Here is a 24,806-nt window from a genome sequence, read left to right as displayed (position 1 = left end):
ACACAGACCTGTACCCCCCATACACAGACCTGCCCCTCCCATACACAGACCTGCACCCCCCATACACAGACCTGTACCCCCCATACACAGACCTGCCCCTCCCATACACAGACCTGCCCCTCCCATACACAGACCTGCACCCCCCATACACAGACCTGTATCCCCCATACACAGACTGAAACTGTATGAAGATGGTCCAGATTCCATAGAAACCATTGAATCTCGATAGTGCAGAAGAGGCCCTTCGGCGAATCGAGTCTGTAACGCCGCAGGAAAGGCCCCGACCTGCCCACCAGCCCTTGGTCCATAGCCTTGATTGTCAACCAGGTGCTGTTTGAAGGATGTGAGGCAACCGGCCTCTACCCCCCTCCCAGGCCGTGCGTTCCAGACCCTCACCACTCTCTGGGGAAAAATGCTTTTCCTCCAATCTCCCCTGAACCTCCTGCCCCTCATCTTGAACTTGTGACCCCCTCGTAACCGACCCTTGAACTAAGGGGAACAGTTGCTCCCTCTCCACCCTGTCCATGTCCCTCACTCCCTCGCCCAATCCCTTTGGACACTGAGGACAATTTATCATGGCCAATCTACCTAACCTGCACATCTTTGGACTGTGGGAGGAAACCGGAGCACCCGGAGGAAACCCACGCACACACGGGGAGAATGCGCAGACTCCGCACAGACAGCGACCCAAGCCGGAATCGACCCTGGGACCCTGGAGCTGTGAAGCAACAGTGCTAACCACTGTGCCGCCCAATTCCAAAGTAATTAAACGACCACAGACGGAAATGAATCGAGGCTTTCCTCAGTCCAAAAAAACATGATGTGAAGTTCCTCAGAGTAACCATCAGTAATGTATCCAATAGCATTATACCTCACTACTTATTACCGGACCCTCTGACCAGTGCGGCACTCCTTCAGTACTGACCCTCTGACAGTGCGGCACTCCCTCAGTACTGACCCTCTGACAGTGCGGCTCTCCCTCAGTACTGACCCTCTGACAGTGCAGCACTCCCACAGTACTGACCCTCTGACAGTGCAGCACTCCTTCAGTACTGACCCTCTGACAGTGCAGCACTCCCTCAGTACTGACCCTCTGACAGTGCGGCACTCCCTCAGTACTGACCCTCTGACAGTGCGGGCTCTCCCTCAGTACTGACCCTCTGACAGTGCGGCACTCCTTCAGTACTGACCCTCTGACAGTGCAGCACCCCCTCAGTACTGACCCTCTGACAGTGCAGCACTCCCTCAGTACTGACCCTCTGACAGTGCGGCACTCCTTCAGTACTGACCCTCTGACAGTGCGGCACTCCCTCAGTACTGACCCTCTGACAGTGCAGCACTCCCACAGTACTGACCCTCTGACAGTGCAGCACTCCTTCAGTACTGACCCTCTGACAGTGCAGCACTCCTTCAGTACTGACCCTCTGACAGTGCAGCACTCCCTCAGTGCTGACCCTCTGACAGTGCGGCACTCCCTCAGTACTGACCCTCTGACAGTGCAGCGCTCCCTCAGTACTGACCCTCTGACAGTGCGGCACTCCCATAGTACTGACCCTCTGACAGTGCAGCACTCCCACAGTACTGACCCTCTGACAGTGCAGCACTCCCTCAGTACTGACCCTCTGACAGTGCGGCACTCCCTCAGTACTGACCCTCTGACAGTGCGACACTCCCTCAGTACTGACCCTCTGACAGTGCAGCACTCCCTCAGTACTGACCCTCTGACAGTGCAGCACTCCCTCAGTACTGACCCTCTGACAGTGCGACACTCCCTCAGTACTGACCCTCTGACAGTGCGGCACTCCCTCAATACTGACCCTCTGACAGTGCGGTACTGCCTCAGTACTGACCCTCTGACAGTGCGGACACTCCCTCAGTACTGACCCCTCTGACAGTGCGGCACTCCCTCAGTACTGACCCTCTGACAGTGCGACACTCCCTCAGTACTGACCCTCTGACAGTGCGGCACTCCCTCAATACTGACCCTCTGACAGTGCGGCCACTGCCTCAGTACTGACCCTCTGACAGTGCGACACTCCCTCAGTACTGACCCTCTGACAGTGCGACACTCCCTCAGTACTGACCCTCTAACAGTGCAGCACTCCCTCAGTACTGACCCTCTGACAGTGCAGCACTCCCTCAGTACTGACCCTCTGACAGTGCGGCACTCCCTCAGTACTGACCCTCTGACAGTGCGGCACGCCCTCAGTACTGACCCTCTGACAGTGCAGCACTCCCTCAGCACTGACCCACTGACAGTGCGGCACACCCTCAGTACTGACCCTCTGACAGTGCAGCACTCCCTCAGTACTGACCCTCTGACAGTGCGGCACTCCCTCAGTACTGACCCTCTGACAGTGCGGCACTGCCTCAGCACTGACCCTCTGACAGTGCGGCACTCCCTCAGTACTGACCCTCTGACAGTGCGGCACTCCCTCAGTACTGACCCTCTGACAGTGCAGCACTCCCCCAGTACTGACCCTCTGACAGTGCAGCACTCCCTCAGTACTGACCCACTGTAGGTCCTTACCAGCCACCTCTTCAGTGTGATGGGGTTGATGTTGAAATCGTTGATCAGTCCCAGGCTGTGGTAGATGTGGTCCAAACAGCTGAGCATCTGTAGAGCAGAGAACAATCTCAGTGTGTGTTCCGCAGCAGCTTATACACCCGAGTGCCGTCTGCGCAGCGCGTCCGGGGTGGGGTGGGGGGGGGGCGTGCAGTGTGTCCGGGGGGGGGGGGGGGGGGGGGTGCAGCCTGTCCGGGGGGGGTGGGTGCAGCCTGTCCGGGGGGGCGGGGGGTGCAGCCTGTCCGGGGGGGGCGGGGGGTGCAGCGTGTCCGGGGGGGTGGGTGGGGGTGGGGGGTGCAGCGTGTCCGGGGGGGGGGGCGGGGGGTGCAGCGTGTCCGGGGGGGGGCGGGGGGTGCAGCTTGTCCGGGGTGGGGTGGGGGTGCAGCGTGTCCGGGGGGGCGGGGGGGGTGCAGTGTGTCCGGGGGGGGGGGGGGGGTGCAACGTGTCCGGGGGGGGGCGTGCAGTGTGTCCGGGGGGGCGGGGGTGCAGCGTGTCCGGGGTGGGGGGGGTGCAGCGTGTCCGGGGTGGGGGGGGGTGCAGCGTGTCCGGGGGGGGGGGGGGCGGGGGGTGCAGGGTGTCCGGGGTGGGGGGGGTGCAGCGTGTCCGGGGGGGGTGCAGCGTGTCCGGGGGGGGGGGCGGGGGGTGCAGCGTGTCCGGGGTGGGGGGGGTGCAGCGTGTCCGGGGGGCGGTGCAGCGTGTCCGGGGGGGGGGGGGCGGGGGGTGCAGCGTGTCCGGGGGGGGGGGTGCAGCGTGTCCGGGGGGGGGGGTGCAGCGTGTCCGGGGGGGGGGGGGGGCGGGGGGTGCAGCGTGTCCGGGGGGGTGGGGGGTGCAGCGTGTCCGGGGTGGGGGGGGTGCAGCGTGTCCGGGGGGGGGGGGGTGCAGCGTGTCCGGGGGGGGGGTGCAGCGTGTCGGGGGGGGGGGGGCCCGGGGGGTGCAGTGTGTCCGGGGGGGGGCCTGGGTGATCACTGCTCTGAGAAGCAGTAGGTTCTACACAATCCTCTCTTCTCAGTTTACAATAATGCCATTTTTGTATCATTCGCAAACTTTGAAATTTTCCCCAGCACACCAAGGTGTGTAGCGGTAAAGTCAGCATCGTCCCAGGTGACCACAGGCTGCTTTCCCCTTTGAGGGGGAGAGCTGACTGGTGGCGATTTAACCTGAGGGTCACCCACACCTCAGGCGAGGGGCAGGGGTGAGAGGGCGGGGCCTTCATGAATAACCTCAGCTGGTACGGGAATGGAACCCACGCTGGCTGGCCTCGCTCTGCATCACAAAGCAGCTGTCCAGCCAACTGGGGATGGGTGGGAGTTAATGGGGGATGGCTCAGGGTTAATGGGGATGGGTAGGGGTTAATGGGGATGGGTGAGTGTTAATGGGGATGGCTGAGGGTTAATGGGGATGGGTGAGGTTTAATGGGGATGGGGAGGGTTAATGGGGATGGGTGGGGGTTAATGGAGATGGCTGAGGGTTAATGGAGATGGCTGAGGGTTAATGGGGATTGGTGAGGGTTAATGGGGATTGGTGAGGGTTAATGGAGATGGGTGGGGGTTAATGGGGATGGCTGAGGGTTAATGGGGATGGGTGAGGGTTAATGAGAATGGGAGGTTTAATGGGGATGGGTGAGTGTTAATGGCGATGGCTGAGGGTTAATGGGGATGGGTGAGGGTTAATGGGGATGGGTGGGGGTTAATGGGGATGGGGGAGGGTTACAAAGAACAAAGAACAAAGAAATGTACAGCACAGGAACAGGCCCTTCGGCCCTCCAAGCCCGTGCCGACCATGCTGCCCGACTAAACTACAATCTTCTACACTTCCTGGGTCCGTATCCCTCTATTCCCATCCTATTCATATATTTGTCAAGATGCCCCTTAAATGTCCCTATCGTCCCTGCTTCCACCACCTCCTCCGGTAGCGAGTTCCAGGCACCCCCTACCCTCTGTGTAAAAAACTTGCCTCGTACATCTACTCTAAACCTTGCCCCTCTCACCTTAAACCTGTGCCCCCTAGTAATTGACCCCTCTACCCTGGGGAAAAGCCTCTGACTATCCACTCTGTCTATGCCCCTCATAATTTTGTATACCTCTATCAGGTCTCCCCTCAACCTCCTTCGTTCCAGTGAGAACAAACCAAGTTTATTCAACCGCTCCTCATAGCTAATGCCCTCCATACCAGGCAACATTCTGGTAAATCTCTTCTGCACCCTCTCTAAAGCCTCCACATCCTTCTGGTAGTGTGGCGACCAGAATTGAACACTATACTCCAAGTGTGGCCTAACTAAGGTTCTATACAGCTGCAACATGACTTGCCAATTCTTATACTCAATGCCCCGGCCAATGAAGGCAAGCATGGTGTATGCCTTCTTGACTACCTTCTCCACCTGTGTTGCCCCTTTCAATGACCTGTGGACCTGTACTCCTAGATCTCTTTGACTTTCAATACTCTTGAGGGTTCTACCATTCACTGTATATTCCCTACCTGCATTAGACCTTCCAAAATGCATTACCTCACATTTGTCCGGATTAAACTCCATCTGCCATCTCTCCGCCCAAGTCTCCAGACAATCTAAATCCTGCTGTATCCTCCGACAGTCCTCATCGCTATCCGCAATTCCACCAACCTTTGTGTCATCTGCAAACTTACTAATCAGATCGGTTACATTTTCCTCCAAATCATTTATATATACTACAAAGAGCAAAGGTCCCAGCACTGATCCCTGTGGAACACCACTGGTCACAGCCCTCCAATTAGAAAAGCATCCCTCCATTGCTACTCTCTGCCTTCTATGGCCTAGCCAGTTCTGTATCCACCTTGCCAGCTCACCCCTGATCCCCTGTGACTTCACCTTTTGTAATAGTCTACCATGAGGGACCTTGTCAAAGGCCTTACTGAAGTCCATATAGACAACATCTACTGCCCTACCTGCATCAATCATCTTAGTGACCTCCTTGAAAAACTCTATCAAGTTAGTGAGACACGACCTCCCCTTCACAAAACCGTGCTGCCTCTCACTAATACGTCCATTTGCTTCCAAATGGGAGTAGATCCTGTCTCGAAGAATTCTCTCCAGTAATTTCCCTACCACTGAAGTAAGGCTCACCGGCCTGTAGTTCCCGGGATTATCCTTGCTACCCTTCTTAAACAGAGGAACAACATTGGCTATTCTCCAGTCCTCCGGGACATCCCCTGAAGACAGCGAGGATCCAAAGATTTCTGTCAAGGCCTCAGCAATTTCCTCTCCAGCCTCCTTCAGTATTCTGGGGTAGATCCCATCAGGCCCTGGGGACTTATCTACCTTAATATTTTTTAAGACACCCAACACCTCGTCTTTTTGGATCACAATGTGACCCAGGCTATCTACACCCCCTTCTCCAGACTCAACATCTACCAATTCCTTCTCTTTGGTGAATACTGATGCAAAGTATTCATTTAGTACCTCACCCATTTCCTCTGGCTCCACACATAGATTCCCTTGCCTATCCTTCAGTGGGCCAACCCTTTCCCTGGCTACCCTCTTGCTTTTTATGTACGTGTAAAAAGCCTTGGGATTTTCCTTAACCCTATTTGCCAATGACTTTCGTGACCTCTTCTAGCCCTCCTGACTCCTTGCTTAAGTTCCTTCCTACTTTCCTTATATTCCACGCAGGCTTCGTCTGTTCCCAGCCTTTTAGCCCTGACAAATGCCTCCTTTTTCTTTTTGACGAGGCCTACAATAAATTGCCGTATTTATCTTTCTTCCTCACAGGAACATGCCGGTCCTGTATTCCTTTCAACTGACACTTGAAAGCCTCCCACATGTCAGATGTTGATTTGCCCTCAAACATCCGCCCCCAATCTATGTTCTTCAGTTCCCGCCTAATATTGTTATAATTTGCCTTCCCCCAATTTAGCACATTCATCCTCGGACCACTCTTATCCTTGTCCACCAGTACTTTAAAACTTACTGAATTGTGGTCACTGTTACCGAAATGCTCCCCTACTGAAACATCTACCACCTGGCCGGGCTCATTCCCCAATACCAGGTCCAGTACCGCCCCTTCCCTAGTTGGACTGTCTACATATTGTTTTAAGAAGCCCTCCTGGATGCTCCTTACAAACTCCGCCCCGTCTAAGCCCCTGGCACTAAGTGAGTCCCAGTCAATATTGGGGAAGTTGAAGTCTCCCATCACCACAACCCTGTTGTTTTTACTCTTTTCCAAAATCTGTCTACCTATCTGCTCCTCTATCTCCCGCTGGCTGTTGGGAGGCCTGTAGTATACCCCCAACATTGTGACTGCACCCTTCTTATTCCTGATCTCTACCCATATAGCCTCACTGCCCTCTGAGGTGTCCTCTCGCAGTACAGCTGTGATATTCTCCCGAACAAGTAGCGCAACTCCACCTCCCCTTTTACATCCCCCTCTATCCCGCCTGAAACATCTAAATCCTGGAACGTTTAGCTGCCAATCCTGCCCTTCCCTCAACCAGGTCTCTGTAATGGCAACAACATCATAGTTCCAAGTACTAATCCAAGCTCTAAGTTCATCTGCCTTACCCGTAATGCTCCTTGCATTAAAACATATGCACTTCAGGCCACCAGACCCGCTGTGTTCAGCAACTTCTCCCTGTCTGCTCTGCCTCAGAGCCACACTGTCCCTATTCCCTAGTTCTCCCTCAATGCTCTCACCTTCTGACCTATTGCTCCCGTGCCCAACCCCTGCTATACTCGTTAATGGGGATGAGGGTTAATGGGGATGGGGAGGTTTAATGCGGATGGGTGAGAGTTAATGGGGATGGGTGAGAGTTAATGGAGATGGGGAGGGTTAATGGGGATGGGTGAGGGCTAATGGGGATGGGAGAGGGTTAATGGGAATGGGGAGGGTTAATGGGGTTGGGGATGGTTCATGGGCATGGATGAGGGTTAAGAGGGATGGGTAAAGGTTAATGGGGATGGGTGAGGGTTAATGGGGATAGGTGAGGGTTAATGAGGATGGTGAAGGGTTAATGGGGGTGGGTGGGGGTTAATGGGGATGGGGGAGTGTTGATGGAAATGGGGAGGGTTAATGGGGGTGCGAGGGTTAATGGGGATGGGGAGGTTAATGGGGATGGGTGAGGGTTAATGGGGATAGGTGAGGGTTAATGGGGATGGGTGGGAGTTAATGGGGATCGGTGAGGGTTAATGGGGATGGTTGAGGGTTAATGGGGATGGGTGAGGGTTAATGGGGATGGGTGAGGGTTAATGGGGATTGGTGAGGGTTAAAGGGGATGGGTGAGGGTTAATGGGGATTGGTGAGGGTTGATGGGGATGGGTGAGGGTTAATGGGGATGGGTGAGGGTTAATGGGGATTGGTGAGGGTTAATGGAGATGGGTGGGGGTTAATGGGGATGGGTGGGAGTTAATGGGGATGGGTGGGGGTTAATGGGGATGGGTGAGCGTTAATGGAGATGGCTGAGGGTTGATGGGGATGGGTGAGGGTTAATGGAGATGGGTGGGGGTTAATGGGGATGGGGAGGGTTAATGGGGATGGGTGAGGGTTAATGAGAATGGGGAGGGTTAATGGGGATGGGTGAGTGTTAATGGTGATGGCTGAGGGTTAATGGGGATGGCTGAGGGTTAATGGGGATGGGTGAGGGTTAATGAGAATGGGGAGGGTTAATGGGGATGGGTGAGTGTTAATGGCGATAGCTGAGGGTTAATGGGGATGGGTGAGGGTTAATGGAGATGGGTGGGGGTTAATGGGGATGGGGAGGGTTAATGGGGATGGGTGAGGGTTAATAAGAATGGGGAGGGTTAATGGGGATGGGTGAGTGTTAATGGTGATGGCTGAGGGTTAATGGGGATGGCTGAGGGTTAATGGAGATGGGTGGGGGTTAATGGGGATGGGTAAAGGTTAATGGTGATGGCTGAGGCTTAATGGGGATGGCTGAGGGTTAATGGGGATGGGTGGGAGTTAATGCGGATGGGTGGGGGTTAATGGGGATGGGTGAGCATTAATGGAGGTGGCTGAGGGTTAATGGGGATGGGTGAGGGTTAATGGAGATGGGTGGGGGTTAATGGGGATGGGGAGGGTTAATGGTGATGGCTGAGGGTTAATGGGGATGGCTGAGGGTTAATGGGGATGGGTGAGGGTTAATGAGAATGGGGAGGGTTAATGGGGATGGGTGAGTGTTAATGGTGATGGCTGAGTGTTAATGGGGAAGGGTGAGGGTTAATGGGGATGGGTGGGGGTTAATGGGGATGGGGAGGATTAATGGGGATGAGGGTTAATGGGATGGGGAGGTTCAATGGGGATGGGTGAGAGTTAATGGAGATGGGGAGGGTTAATGGGGATGAGTGAGGGCTAATGGGGATGGGAGAGGGTTAATGGGAATGGGGAGGGTTAATGGGGTTGGGGATGGTTCATGGGCATGGATGAGGGTTAATGGGGATGGGTAAAGGTTAATGGGGATGGGTGAGGGTTAATGGGGATAGGTGAGGGTTAATGAGGATGGTGAAGGGTTAATGGGGGTAGGTGGGGGTTAATGGGGATGGGGGAGTGTTGATGGAAATGGGGAGGGTTAATGGGGGTGCGAGAGTTAATGGGGATGGGGAGGGTTAATGGGGATGGGTGAGGGTTAATGGGGATGGGTGAGGGTTAATGGGGATGGGTGAGGGTTAATGGGGATTGGTGAGGGTTAATGGGGATAGGTGAGGCTTAATGGGGATTGGTGAGGGTTGATGGGGATGGGTGAGGGTTAATGGGGATTGGTGAGAGTTAATGGGGATGGGTGAGGGTTAATGGGGATGGGTGAGGGTTAATGGGGATTGGTGAGAGTTAATGGGGATGGGTGAGGGTTAATGGGGATTGGTGAGGGTTAATGGGGATGGGTGGGAGTTAATGGGGATGGGTGAGGGTTAATGGGGATGGGTGAGAGTTAATCGGGATGGGTGAGGGTTAATGGGGATGGGTGAGCGTTAATGGGGATGGGTGAGGGTTAATGGGGATGGGTGAGGGTTAATGGGGATGGGGAGGGTTAATGGGGATGGGTGAGGGGATTACTGGTGGGAGTTAATGGGGATGGGTGGCTGTTAATGGGGACGGGGGAGGGTTAATGGGGATGGGAGTGGGTTAATGGGGATGGGGAGTGTTAATGAGGATGGGAGTGGGTTAATGGGGATGGGGAGGGTTAATGGGGATGGGAGTGTGTTAATGGGGATGGGGAAGGTTAATGGGGATGGGAGTGGGTTAATGGGGATGGGGAGGGTTAATGGGGATGGGAGTGGGTTAATGGGGATGGGGAGGGTTAATGGGGATGGGAGTGGGTTAATGGGGATGGGGAGGGTTAATGGGGATGGGAGTGGGTTAATGGGGATGGGGAGGGTCGACATTTACCTCGAAGGACTCCCATTGCCAGGCATCAAACGTGGGTTTTTTGAGAGTTTCAATGGTCTCCTCAGACAGAATGTACTGCGAAAAAACAGGAGAATGTCAGAGACACACCTACTGACACAAACACACACTGACACAAACACACACTGACACACACACACTGACACACACTCACTCAGACTCACACCTACTGACACAAACACACACTGACACAAACACACACTGACACACACACACTGACACACACTCACTCAGACTCACACCTACTGACACAAACACACACTGACACAAACACACACTGACACAAACACACACTGACACACACACACTGACACACACTCACTCAGACTCACACCTACTGACACAAACACACACTGACACAAACACACACTGACACGCACACACTGACATAAACACACACTGACACAAACACACACTGACACGCACACACTGACACAAACACGCACTGACACGCACACACTGACACGCACACACTGACACGCACACACTGACACACACTCACTCACTCACACTCACACACACTGACACACACTCACTCACAGTCACTGACACACACTCACTCACACACATACTCTCACACACACACTCACACACACTCACTCACACTTGTGAAATCATTCCCCTCCCTCCCAAGCCCCGGCCTTTACGATATCCGGCATAGAGATGGGCCACTCCCCAAACTCTCCAATATCCCACCCAGTCTCATCCCAGCTTCCAGAAACTTGGGCGGAATTCTCCGATATCAGCGCGATGTCCGCCGACTGGAGCCCTTGTGTTTAATTCAATTCAACCGCTGATTCCACATGTTCTGTTGCTGAGTATTAATCGTTAGCGTTAATCGTTAGTGTTAATTGTTAGTTTTAATCGTTAGTGTTATTCATCAGCGTTAATCGTCAGCGTTAATTGTTAGTTTTAATCGTTAGTGTTAATCGTCAGCGTTAATCATCAGCGTTAATTGTTAGTTTTAATCGTTAGTGTTAATCGTCAGCGTTAATCAGTAGTGTTAATCGATATTGTTAATCGTCAGTGTTAATCGTTAGTGTTAATTGTTAGTATTAATCAATATTGTTTATCACGGCCAATCCACCTAACCTGCACGTTGTTGGACTGTGGGAGGAAACCGGAGTACCCGGAGGAAACCCACTGTAAGGTTTTCGGGCAATTCGGCCCTTTTTGGACTGCCCAAGAATAAAACCCAGAGACTGTAAACTGGACACTTTTCAGCCAAGGGAACGTAACCAAATTTCCCAGCAGGCTTGGTCCGCTGAGCCGAGTAGGGGCATAGGTATTTACAAACCCCCCCCCCCCCCCCAGGAGCTACAAGGAAGAAGGAGCCAGACAACTAGATAAGATTAAAACACAGACAAAGGGGCACGGGAATACACAGGGGGCCTGCCTGCAAGCAGGACAATGGGATGGTCATAGCCCCATGCAGATGTAAATGACTTGGCCTCCACCAGAGCGGAATCCAATCAACACCCCATCAACATAGCGAGGTGAGAATAGCAGCGATCTCCGGAGCAGATGGAAGACTGAAAATCTTCACAAGAGAGCTTAACCTCGTTATCCCAAAAAGCAGACCGTCTGGGCTTAGTATATTGCGCTGGAAAAGCCCCGGAAAGATAAACGGTAAAAAACCCAAGTTGGAGGCGGACCTGGGGGAGGTACTCCAATCCTGACAGGAGCCGCCGGCAGGAACTCACTGGGTGGAGGGGGCGGAGTCGGCGCCAAATTCAAATCGGGACAGGTCTGCCTGGCTGGAAGGAGCGGACCTGCGAGGAGAACCCGGAAGTCGACAGGTCTGACCGGCTCAAAGGGGGCGGGACCAGCGGGAACTTTAAACCTTACCAATTCAATGCAAAAGGGGCTGGCCGAACACAGGAAAAAGCCAGGTAATTCAATATAAAAGGGGCTGTGTTTCGATTGAGGGGCTGTTGGCTTGACCTCTCCACCTTTGACTTGACCTCTCGCAGCCCTGGACTGTAAGTACCCTGCAGCAGCTTGCGAAACTCCCTTGACTTTGATAGTGGTTGAGGCTTTGGGGCAGGGGGCTTGATTTGTGTTTTGTACCATTGCTAACCTTGTGTAACAATAAGATTTTACGTTGTGTCCGTTATAGTACTTCCTGAATAGACTTAGTTTGTGTTAAAGCTTAAGATTGTATTATAACTTCTTCTGTTTGATGATTTTGACCTGGGTTTTGCAATAAACCTCGATTTGCTGATAATTGGAGTCGTTTAAATTCTTCAATCTCACACCAGCGATCTCTGACGAAGTCATTGTTAAAATACTCCTCACCTTAATTCCGGGGTTGAGAATCTAGGGTCATCTTGAACGATTCACTCAGGACAGGCTGCTGGTTAGGTAATAAACAGCAGTGTCCTATTCTCTCTCTTGGGAAAGCTACTCCAGCGAAGTAGGAACCGGGTGGCTGTTGCACCACCGGCAAGAGAGAGAATCACCTGGGCATTGGTGGGGGTCTGGATATCTGTGTGATATAAGCCTCAGGCTTCCGGTTAGGGATAAACGGCAGGCTTGATTCAGTGCTCTCTTCCGTGGAGGTGTCCCAGTGCGGCATCCCCTGGCCTCTGAAGTTTCAGTGCCAGCTGGAGAGAGACACACACAGATACTCAAACCCCAGATATCGGCCCAGTAGTGGAGTAGCAAAGATGGAACCCTCTACACCATGCACACACGGGGAGAACGTGCAGACTCCACACAGACAGTGACCCAAGCCGGAATCGAACCTGGGACCATGTGCTGTGAAGCCACAGTGCTAACCACTATGCTCCGTGTTGCTGGGCTCCATTCCTTGGTGAATCTAACTAGTGAGTAATAACCTTACCTTGGGATATAATGGGACATCTCGTCGTGGAATTAACGTCTTCTCATCGACCAAACTGTCTTGACAACAAGTGATGGTTAGAAAACCCGAACAACACAACCGGGCCCCAGACCTTCGACCCCAGACCTCGGACCCTGGACCCCGACCCTGACCCCGGACCCCGACCATGGATCCCAATCCCGGACCCCGGACCCTGGACCCCCGACTCCCAACCTCAGACCCCGGATCCCGAACCCAGACTCTGGACCCCGACTCCGGATCCTGGACCCTGACCCCGGACCCCGACCTCGGACCCCGATCCCTGACCCCAGATCCCGAACCCCGACCCCGGACCCTGGACCCCGACCCTGGCCCCAGACCCCGATACCGGACCCCGGACCCCGATCCCGGATCCCGAACCCAGACTCTGGACCCAGACCCCGATCCCGGACCCCAACCCCGATCCCGGACCCCGACCCCGGACCCTGACCCCGGACCCGGACCCTGATCTCTGACCCCAGATCCCGAACCCCGACCCCGGACCCTGGACCCCGACCCTGGCCCCAGACCCCGATACCGGACCCCGATCCCGGATCCCGAACCCCGATCCCGGATCCCGAACCCAGACTCTGGACCCAGACCCCGATCCCGGACCCCAACCCCGGACCCCGATCTCTGACCCCAGATCCCGAACCCCGATCCCGGACACCGGACCCCGACCCCGGATCCCGATCCCGAACCCAGGCTCTGGACCCCGACTCCGGATCCTGGACCCTGACCCCGGACCCCGACCTCGGACCCCGATCTCTGACCCCAGATCCCGAACCCCGACCCCGGACCCTGGACCCCGACCCTGGCCCCAGACCCCGATACCGGACCCCGATCCCGGATCCCGAACCCAGACTCTGGACCCAGACCCCGATCCCGGACCCCAACCCCGGACCCCGATCTCTGACCCCAGATCCCGAACCCCGATCCCGAACACCGGACCCCGACCCCGGATCCCGATCCCGGACACCGGACCCCGACCCCGGATCCCGAACCCAGACTCTGGACCCCGACTCCGGACCTCGGACCCCTACCCCGGATCCCGATCCCGGACCCCGGATCCCGATCCCGGACACTGGACCCCGACCCCGGACCCCGAGCCCAGACTCTGGACCCAGACCCCGATCCCGGACCCAGGCCCCGATCCCGGACCCCGACCCCGGATCCCGATCCCAGACTCCGGACCCCGATTCCGGACCCCGACCCCGGACCCCGAGCCCAGACTCTGGACCCAGACCCCGATCCCGGACCCCGACCCCGGACCCCGAGCCCAGACTCTGGACCCAGACCCCGATCCCGGACCCAGACCCCGATCCCGGACCCCGACCCCGGATCCCGATCCCAGACTCTGGACCCCGATTCCGGACCCCGACCCCGGACCCCGAGCCCAGACTCTGGACCCAGACCCCGATCCCGGACCCGGACCCCAACCCCGGATCCCGATCCCAGACACCGGACCCCGATCCCGGACACCGGACCCCGACCCCGGATCCCGATCCCGGACACCGGACCCCGACCCCGGATCCCGAACCCAGACTCTGGACCCCGACTCCGGACCTCGGACCCCTACCCCGGATCCCGATCCCGGACCCCGGATCCCGATCCCGGACACAGGACCCCGACCCCGGACCCCGAGCCCAGACTCTGGACCCAGACCCCGATCCCGGACCCAGGCCCCGATCCCGGACCCCGACCCCGGATCCCGATCCCAGACTCCGGACCCCGATTCCGGACCCCGACCCCGGACCCCGAGCCCAGACTCTGGACCCAGACCCCGATCCCGGACCCCGACCCCGGATCCCGATCCCAGACTCCGGACCTCGATCCCGGACCCCGACCCCGGACCCCGAGCCCAGACTCTGGACCCAGACCCCGATCCCGGACCCAGACCCCGATCCCGGACCCCGACCCCGGATCCCGATCCCAGACACCGGACCCCGATTCCGGACCCCAGACCCCGGACCTCGACTCCGGACCCTGGACCCCAGACCCCGACCCCGATCCCGGACCCAATTCCGGACCCCAAACCCGGACACAGGACCCTGAACCTGGACCCCGGACCCTGACTCTGGGCCCCGACCCTAGACACTGGACCCCACACTCTGGACCCCGACTCTGGGCCCCGGATCCCGACCCCGGACCCCGACTCTGGGCCCCGACCCCCAATCCCGGACCCTGGACCCCGACCCTGACCCCAGACCCCGGATCCCAAACCCCGACTCTGGACCCCGACACCGGACCCTGGACCCCGATCCCGGACCCCGACCCCGGACCCTGACCCCGGACCCCGATCCCGGACCCCGACTCCTGACCCCAGATCCCGAACCCCGACCCCGGACCCTGGACCCCGACCCTGACCCCAGACCCCGATCCCCAACCCCGGATCCCGAACCCAGACTCTGGACCCCAACACCGGACCCCGATCCTGGACACCGGACCCCGATTCCGGACCCCAGACCCCGGACCCCGACCCCAACCCCGGATCCCGAAACCCGATCCCGGACCCAATTCCGGACCCCGAACCCGGACACCGGACCCCGATCACCGATCCCGGACCCCGACTCTGGACCCCGGATCCTGACACCAGATCCCGGATACCGTACCCCGAAACCGATCCTGGACCCAGACCCCGGACCCCGAACCCCGACCCCGGACCCCGATCCTGGACACCGGACCCCGATTCTGGACCCCAGACCCCGACCCTGGACCCCGATCCCGGACCCAATTCCGGACCCCGAACCCGGACCCCGGACCCCGATCCTGGACCCCGGACCCTAGACACTGGACCCCACACTCTGGGCCCCGGATCCCGGACCCCAGACCCCAGACACTGGACCCCACACTCTGGACCCCGACTCTGGACCCCGGATCCTGACACCAGATCCCGGACACCGGACCCCGAACCCGGACCCCGATCCTGGACCCAGACCCCGGACCCCGAACCCGGACACCGGACCCCGATCCTGGACCCCGGACACCGATCCCGGACCCCGACTCTGGACCCTGGACCCCGAACCCCAACCCCGGACCCCGATCCTGGACACCGGACCCCGATTCCGGACCCCAAACCCCGGACCCCGACCCCGGACCCCGATCCCGGACCCAATTCCGGACCCCGAGCCCGGACACCGGACCCCGATCCTGGACCCCGGACCCCGACTCTGGGCCCCGACCCTAGACACTGGACCCCACACTCTGGACCCCGATTCCGGACCCCAGACCCCAGACCCCGACCCCAGACCCCGACCCCGATCCCGGACCCCGATCCCGGACCCCGGACCCCAGACACTGGACCCCACACTCTGGACCCCGACTCTGGACCCCGGATCCTGACACCAGATCCCGGACACCGGACCCCAACCCCGGACCCCGATCCTGGACCCAGACCCCGTACCCCGAACCCGGACCCCGATACCAGACGCTGACCCCAGACCCCGTACCCCGGACCCCGATCCCGGGCCCCGATACCAGACGCTGACCCCAGACCCCGGATCCCGGACCCCGATCCCGGACCCCGATCGGGGACCCCGACCCCGGACCCTGGACCCTGGACCCCGATCCCCGATCCCAGACCCCGGACCTCAGACCCCGATCCCAGACCCCGGACCTCAGACCCCGATCCCGGACCCCGGACCCAGACCTTGGACCCCGACTCCGGACCCTGGACCCCGATCCCGGACCCTGGACCCTGATCCCGGACCCGGACCCCGGACCCCAAACCCGGACCCCGGCTCTGGACCCCGGACCCCGGACCCGGACCCCGACTCTGTACCCCGACCCCAGACACTGGACCCCAGACTCTGGGGTCCGGGGTCCGGGATCTGGTGTCAGGATCCGGGATCCAGAGTCGGGGTCCAGAGTGCGGGGTCCAGTGTCTGGGGTCCGGGGTCCGGGATCGGGGTCCGGGATCGGGGTCTGGGGTCTGGAATCGGGATCCAGAGTCGGGGTCCAGAGTGCGGGGTCCAGTGTCTGGGGTCCGGGGTCCGGGATCGGGGTCCGGGATCGGGGTCCGGGGTCTGGGGTCTGGAATCGGGATCCAGTGTGTGGGGTCCAGTGTCTAGGGTCGGGGCCCAGAGTCGGGGTCCGGGGTCCAGGATCGGGGTCCGGAATTGGGTCCGGGATCGGGGTCCAGGGTCGGGGTCTGGGGTCGGGGTCCGGGGTCTGGGGTCCGGAATCGGGGTCCGGTGTCCGGGATCGGGGTTCGGGTCCAGTATCGGGGTCCAGGATCGGGGTCCGGTGTCCGGGATCTGGTGTCAGGATCCGGGGTCCAGAGTCGGGGTCCAGAGTGTGGGGTCCAGTGTCCGGGGTCCGGGATCCGGGGCCCAGACTCTGGACCCCGACTCTGGACCCCAAACCCGGACCCCGACTCTGGGCCCCGTCCCCAGACGCTGGGCCCCAGACCCTGATCTCGGACGGTGACCCCAGACCCCGGATCCCGGGCCCCAACCCCGGACCCCGATCCCGGACCCCTGACGACGGATCCCGGACCCGATCCCGGACCCCAATCCTGGACCCCGGATCCCGACCCCGGACTCCGATCCCAGACGCTGACCCCGGACCCCGATCCTGGACCCAGACCCCAGACCCTGGACCCTGGACCGAGGACCCCGGGCCCCGATCCCGGACCCCGACCCCGGACCCTGATCCCGGACCCCGAACCTGGACCCCGGACCCCAGACACTGGACCCCACACTCTGGACCCCGACTCTGGACACCGGATCCTGACACCAGATCCCGGACACCGGACCCCAAGCCCGGACCCCGATCCTGGACCCAGACCCCGGACCCCGAACCCGGACACCGGACCCCGATCCTGGATCCCGGACACCGATCCCGGACACCAGACCCCGAACCCCGATCCTGGACCCAGACCCTGGACCCCGAACCCCGACCCCGGACCCCAATCCTGGACACCGGACCCCGACTCTGGGCCCCGACCCTAGACACTGGACCCCACACTCTGGACCCCGACTCTGGAAGCCGGATCCTGACACCAGATCCTGGACACCGGACCCCGAACCCCGATCCTGGACCCAGACCCCGGACCCCGATCCTGGACACCGGACCCCGATTCCGGACCCCAGACCCCGGACCCCGACCCCAGACCCCGACCCCGATCCCGGACCCAATTCCGGACCCCGAGCACGGACACCGGACCCCGATCCTGGACCCCGGACCCCGACTCTGGGCCCCGACCCTAGACACTGGATCCCACACTCTGGACCCCGATTCCGGACCCCGACCCCAGACCCCGACCCCGGACCCCGATCCTGGACCCCGGACCCCGACTCTGGGCCCCGACCCTAGACACTGGATCCCACACTCTGGACCCCGACCCCAGACCCCGACCCCGGACCCCGATCCCGGACCCCGGACCCCAGACACTGGACCCCACACTCTGGACCCCGACTCTGGACCCCGGATCCTGACACCAGATCCCGGACACCGGACCCCAACCCCGGACCCCGATCCTGGACCCAGAACCCGTACCCCGAACCCGGACCCCGATACCAGACGCTGACCCCAGACCCCGGATCCCGGACCCCGATCCCGGACCCCAATCCCGGACCCCAGACCCTGATCCCGGACCCCGGACCCTGATCCTGGACCCCGACCCCGGACCCCAAACCCGGACCCCTGAGAACGGATCCCGGACCCCAATCCCGGACCCCAGACCCCAGACTTTGGACCCCGATCCTGGACCCCAATCCCGGACCCCAGACCCTGATCCCGGACACCGGACGCTGATCCTGGACCCCGACCCCGGACCCCAAACCCGGACCCCGACTCTGGGCCCCGACCCCAGACGCTGGACCCCGGACCCTGATCCTGGATGGTGACCCCAGACCCGGACCCCGATCCCGGACCCGGACCCCTGAGAACGGATCCCGGACCCGATCCCGGACCCCGGACCCCGAACCCCGGATTCCGACCCGGATCCCGACCCCGGACTCCGATCCCAGACGCTGACCCCAGATCCCGGACCCCGGAACCCGATTGGGGACCCAGACCCCGGACGACGGATCCCGGACCCCGACCCCGATCCCGGACCCCGACCCCGGACCCAGACGGCTGGGTTGGGGGACAGGCTGGGCAGTGGGGCTGGGTTGGGGGACAGGCTGGGCAGTGGGGCTGGGTTGGGGGACAGGCTGGGCAGTGGGGCTGGGTTAGAGGACAGGCTGGGCAGTGGGGCTGGGTTGGGGGACAGGCTGGGCAGTGGGGCTGGGTTGGGGGACAGGCTGGGTTGGGGGACAGGCTGGGCAGTGGGGCTGGGTTGGGGAACAGGCTGGGCAGTGGGGCTGGGTTGGGGGACAGGCTGGGTTGTGGGACAGGCTGGGCAGTGGGGCTGGGTTGGGGGACAGGCTGGGTTGTGGGACAGGCTGGGCAGTGGGGTTGGCTGGGTTGTGGGACAGGCTGGGCAGTGGGGCTGGCTGGGTTGTGGGACAGGCTGGGTTGGGGGACAGGCTGGGCAGTGGGGCTGGGTTGCGGGACAGGCTGGGCAGTAGGCTGGGTTGGGGGACAGGCTGGGCAGTGGGGCTGGGTTGGGGGACAGGCTGGGCAGTGGGGCTGGCTGGGTTGTGGGACAGGCTGGGCAGTGGGGCTGGGTTGGGGGACAGGCTGGGTTGGGGGACAGGCTGGGCAGTGGGGCTGGCTGGGTTGGGGGACAGGCTGGGCAGTGGGGCTGGGTTGGGGGACAGGCTGGGCAGTGGGGCTGGGTTGGGGGACAGGCTGGGCAGTGGGGCTGGCTGGGTTGGGGACAGGCTGGGCAGTGGGGCTGGGTTGGGGGACAGGCTGGGCAGTGGGGCTGGGTTGGGGGACAGGCTGGGCCGTGGGGCTGGGTGAGTTGGGGGACAGGCTGGGCAGTGGGGCTGGGTTGGGGGACAGGCTGGGCAGTGGGGCTGGGTTGGGAGACAGGCTGGGCCGTGGGGCTGGGTTGGGGGACAGGCTGGGCAGTGGGGCTGGGTTGGGGGACAGGCTGGGCCGTGGGGCTGGGTTGGGGGACAGGCTGGGCCGTGGGGCTGGGTTGGGGGACAGGCTGGGCAGTGGGGCTGGGTTGGGGGACAGGCTGGGCAGTGGGGCTGGGTTGGGGGACAGGCTGGGCAGTGGGGCTGGGTTGGGGGACAGGCTGGGCAGTGGGGCTGGGTTGTGGGACAGGCTGGGCAGTGGGGCTGGGTTGGGGACAGGCTGGGCAGTGGGGCTGGGTTGGGGACAGGCTGGGCAGTGGGGCTGGGTTGGGGGACAGGCTGGGCAGTGGGGCTGGGTTGGGGGACAGGCTGGGCCGTGGGGCTGGGTTGGGGGACAGGCTGGGCAGTGGGGCTGGGTTGGGGGACAGGCTGGGCAGTGGGGCTGGCTGGGTTGCTCTGGCAGAGAGCTAGTACAAACATGATGGGCCAAATAGCCTCCTTCTGCACTGTAGCTATTTCCTGGTGAATACCGTGTCTGAGTGATGGGTGTAATGTCGGCTAAAGCAGCTCCTTTCCCACACTCACCTGCAGTTTCTTTCTTCTATCTCATCACGTAGTTTACGAATGTCGTTCTGACATTTCTCAATTTCAACAACTTTCAACAACTCAACTGCCGATAAACAGAGAGAGAGAGATGAACAAGAGCAGCTTTCTGGCACGATATCTCAGAATGAACATCACAAACCAGGGGCGTCATTCTCTGACCCCCCGCCGGGTCGGAGAATCGCCGGGGGCTGGCGTCAATCCCGCCGGTTGCTGAAGTCTCCGGCCCCGGAGATTCGGCGGGGGCGGGAATCGCGCCGCGCCGGTTGGCGGCACCCCCCCCCCCCCGCTCCATTCTCCGGCCCGGATGGGCCGAAGTCTCGCCGATAAATTGCCTGTCCCGCCGGCGTGGATTAAAGGCGGGACAAGGCGGCGTGGGCGGGCTCCGGGGTCCTGGGGGGGGGCGCGGGGCGATCTGGCCCCGGGGGGTGCCCCCACAGTGGCCTGGCCCGCGATCGGGGCCCACCGATCCGCGGGCGGGCCTGTGCCGTGGGGGCACTCTTTTCCTTCCGCCTTCGCCACGGTCTCCACCATGGCGGAGGCGGAAGAGACTCCCTCCACTGCGCATGCGTGGGAAACTGTCAGCGGCCACTGGCGCTCCTGCGCATGCGCCGCCCGGAGATGTCATTTCCGCGCCAGCTGGCGGGGCACCAAAGGCCGTTTCCGCCAGCTGGCGGGGCGGAAATTCCTCCGGCGCCGACCTAGCCCCTGAATGTTGGGGCTCGGCCCCCAAAGATGCCGTTTTGGGCGCCAGTCGGCGGACATCGGGAGAATTTCGCCCCAGATTTCCAATCAATCCACCAGCTCTTCTCCCAAACTCTCACTGATCAGTGGAGGAGGTTACTGAGATAGGGAGGGTTGTAGGGGACTGGAGGAGGTTACTGAGATAGGGAAGGTTGTAGGGGCTGGAGGAGGTTACCGAGATAGGGAGGGTTGCAGAGACTGGAGGGCATTATGGAGGTAGGGAGGATTGTAGGGGCTGTAGGAGGTTACCGAGATAGGGAGGGTTGTAGTGACTGGAGGAGGTTACAGAGATAGGGAGGGGTGTAGGGGACTGGAGGAGGTTACAGAGATAGGGAGGGATGTAGAGACTGGAGGGCATTATGGAGATAGGGAGGATTGTAGGGGCTGGAGGAGGTTACAGAGATAGGGAGGATTGTAGGGGGCTGGAGGAGGTTACAGAGATAGGGATGATTTTAGGGACTGGAGGAGGTTACAGAGATAGGGAGGGTTGTAAGGGCTGGAGGAGTTTACAGAGATAGGGAGGGATGTAGAGACTGGAGGGCATTATGGAGATAGGGAGGATTTTAGGGGCTGTAGGAGGTTACAGAGATAGGGAGGATTGTAGGGGGCAGGTGGAGGTTACAGAGATAGGGAGGATTGTAGGGACTGGAGGAGGTTACAGAGATAGGGAGGATTGTAGGGGGCAGGTGGAGGTTACAGAGATAGGGAGGATTGTAGGGACTTGAGGAGGTTACAGAGATAGGGAGTGTTGTAGGGGGACTGGAGGAGGTTACAGAGATAGGGAGGATTGTAGGGACTGGAGGAGGTTACAGAGATAGGGAGGATTGTAGGGGGCAGGTGGAGGTTACAGAGATAGGGAGGGGTGTAGGGGCTGGAGGAGGTTACAGAGATAGGGAAGGTTGTAGGGGGCTGGAGGAGGTTACAGAGATAGGGAGGATTGTAGGGACTGGAGGAGGTTACAGAGATAGGGAGGATTGTAGGGACTGGAGGAGGTTACAGAGATAGGGAGGATTGTAGGGGGCAGGTGGAGGTTACAGAGATAGGGAGGATTGTAGGGACTGGAGGAGGTTACAGAGATAGGGAGGGGTGTAGGGGGCTGGAGGAGGTTACAGAGATAGGGAGGGGTGTAGGGGGCTGGAGGAGATTACAGAGATAGGGAGGGGTGTAGGGGGCTGGAGGAGATTACAGAGATAGGGAGGGTTGTAGGGGACTGGAGGAGGTTACAGAGATAGGGAAGGGTGTAGGGGACTGGAGGAGGTTACAGAGATGGGGAAGGGTGTAGGGGCTGGAGGAGGTTACAGAGATAGGGAGGATTGTAGGGACTGGAGGAGGTTACAGAGATAGGGAGGGTTGAGGCCAAGCAGGGATTTGAAAAAAAGGATGAAAAGAATTGTTTAAAAAAAAATATTTTTATTGCCATTTTCAATTACACACAGTAATTACACACAGTAATTACATGCAGCAATTACACACAGTAATTACACACAGTAATTACACACAGTAATTACATGCAGCAATTACACACAGTGATTACACACAGTAATTACACACAGTAATTACATGCAGCAATTACACACAGTAATTACACGCAGCAATTACATGCAACAATTACACACAGTGATTACACACAGTAATTACACACAATTACACACAGTAATTACACACAGTAATTACACACAGCAATTACACACAGTAATTACACACAATTACACACAGTAATTACACACAGTAATTACACACAATTACACACAGTAATTACACACAGTAATTACACACAATTACACACAGTAATTACACACAGTAATTACACACAGCAATTACATGCAGTAATTCCATGCAGCAATTGCACACAGCAATTACACACAGTAATAACATACATAGAATTTACAGTGCAGAAGGAGGCCATTCAGCCCATCGAGTCTGCACCAGCTCTTGGAAAGAGCACCCTACCCAAGGTCAACACCTCCACCCTATCCCCATAACCCAGTAACCCCACCCAACACTAAGGGCAATTTTGGCCACTAAGGGCAATTTATCATAGCCAATCCACCTAACCTGCACATCTTTAGACACGCAGCAATTACACGCAGTAATTACACGCAGTAATTAAACACAGCAATTACGCACAGTAATTACGCACAGTAATTACACACAGCAATTACACGCAGTAATTACACGCAGCAATTACACGCAGTAATTACACACAATAATTACACACAGCAATTACACACAGTAATTACACGCAGTAATTACACACAATAATTACACACAGCAATTACACACAGTAATTACGCACAGTAATTACACAGAGCAATTACACGCAGTAATTACACGCAGCAATTACACGCAGTAATTACACACAATAATTACACACAGCAATTACACACAGTAATTACACGCAGTAATTACACACAGCAATTACACGCAGTAATTACATGCAGTAATTACACGCAGTAATTACACACAGCAATTACACGCAGTAATTACACGCAGTAATTACACACAGCAATTACACGCAGTAATTACACACAGTAATTACACGCAGCAATTACACGCAGTAATTACACACAGCAATTACACGCAGTAATTACACACAGCAATTACACACAGTAATTACACGCAGTAATTACACACAGCAATTACACACAGTAATTACACGCAGCAATTACACACAGCAATTACACACAGTAATACACACAGCAATTACACACAGTAATTACACACAGTATTTACACGCAGTAATTACACACAGCAATTACACACAGTAATTACACGCAGTAATTACACGCAGTAATTACACACAGCAATTACACACAGTAATTACACGCAGTAATTACACACAGCAATTACACGCAGCAATTACACGCAGTAATTACACACGGCAATTACACACAGTAATACACACAGCAATTACACACAGTAATTACACACAGTATTTACACGCAGTAATTACACACAGCAATTACACACAGTAATTACACACAGTAATTACACACAGTATTTACACGCAGTAATTACACACAGCAATTACACACAGTAATTACACACAGCAATTACACGCAGCAATTACACGCAGTAATTACACACGGCAATTACACACAGTAATACACACAGCAATTACACACGGCAATTACACACGGCAATTACACACAGTAATTACACACAGCAATTACACACAGCAATTACACGCAGCAATTACACGCAGTAATTACATGCAGTAATTACACACAGCAATTACACACAGCAATTACACACAGTAATTACACACAGCAATTAAACACAGCAATTACACATAGCAATTACACGCAGTAATGACACGCAGTAATTACACACAGTGAAACCTTGCGTCCATATTTTGTGCAGTTCCTATGTACAAACAATCATTTTGGGTGTTTCTTCCCCCTCCCCCCTCACCCCTCCTGCTCCTCCCTCCCCTGTGCCTCACCCTCCCCCTCCCGCTCCTCCCCCTCCTATCCCCTCTCAGTGAGCACCCGCACGGACTGCTTCCGTCACCCTACCTCCCTGTGAGCTGGTCTCTCTAATACTGACATTCCACTCTCTCCCTGGGGGCTGGGCTCTCTAATACCTACATTCCACTCTCTCCCTGGGAGCTGGGCTCTCTAATACCTACATTCCACTCTCTCCCTGGGAGCTGGGCTCTTTGATACCTACATTCCACTCTCTCCCTGGGAGCTGGGCTCTTTAATACCTACATTCCACTCTCTCCCTGAGAGCTGGGCTCTTTGATA

The 24,806-nt window shown here is 58.1% G+C and overlaps 1 protein-coding gene across 1 annotated transcript in view; it reads right to left on the bottom strand.

Moving 5' to 3' along the window:
- The window catches only part of LOC140428695 (high affinity cGMP-specific 3',5'-cyclic phosphodiesterase 9A-like), a 122,082-nt gene that overhangs the window by 13,100 nt on the left and 84,176 nt on the right, over positions 1–24,806 (bottom strand). The window contains exons 7-10 of the mRNA XM_072515427.1: positions 20,296–20,380; positions 12,779–12,833; positions 9,916–9,990; positions 2,531–2,617 (exon numbers count right to left, since the gene is read on the bottom strand). Of these exons, the coding sequence (XP_072371528.1) occupies positions 2,531–2,617; positions 9,916–9,990; positions 12,779–12,833; positions 20,296–20,380 (302 nt within the window). The remainder of the gene's footprint in view (positions 1–2,530; positions 2,618–9,915; positions 9,991–12,778; positions 12,834–20,295; positions 20,381–24,806) is intronic.

Source organism: Scyliorhinus torazame, chromosome 8, assembly GCF_047496885.1.
Source record: "Scyliorhinus torazame isolate Kashiwa2021f chromosome 8, sScyTor2.1, whole genome shotgun sequence".
NCBI lineage: Eukaryota > Metazoa > Chordata > Chondrichthyes > Carcharhiniformes > Scyliorhinidae > Scyliorhinus > Scyliorhinus torazame.
The sequence above is the reverse complement of the archived record's forward strand: the minus strand, read 5'-3'. Positions and strand labels throughout refer to the sequence as shown.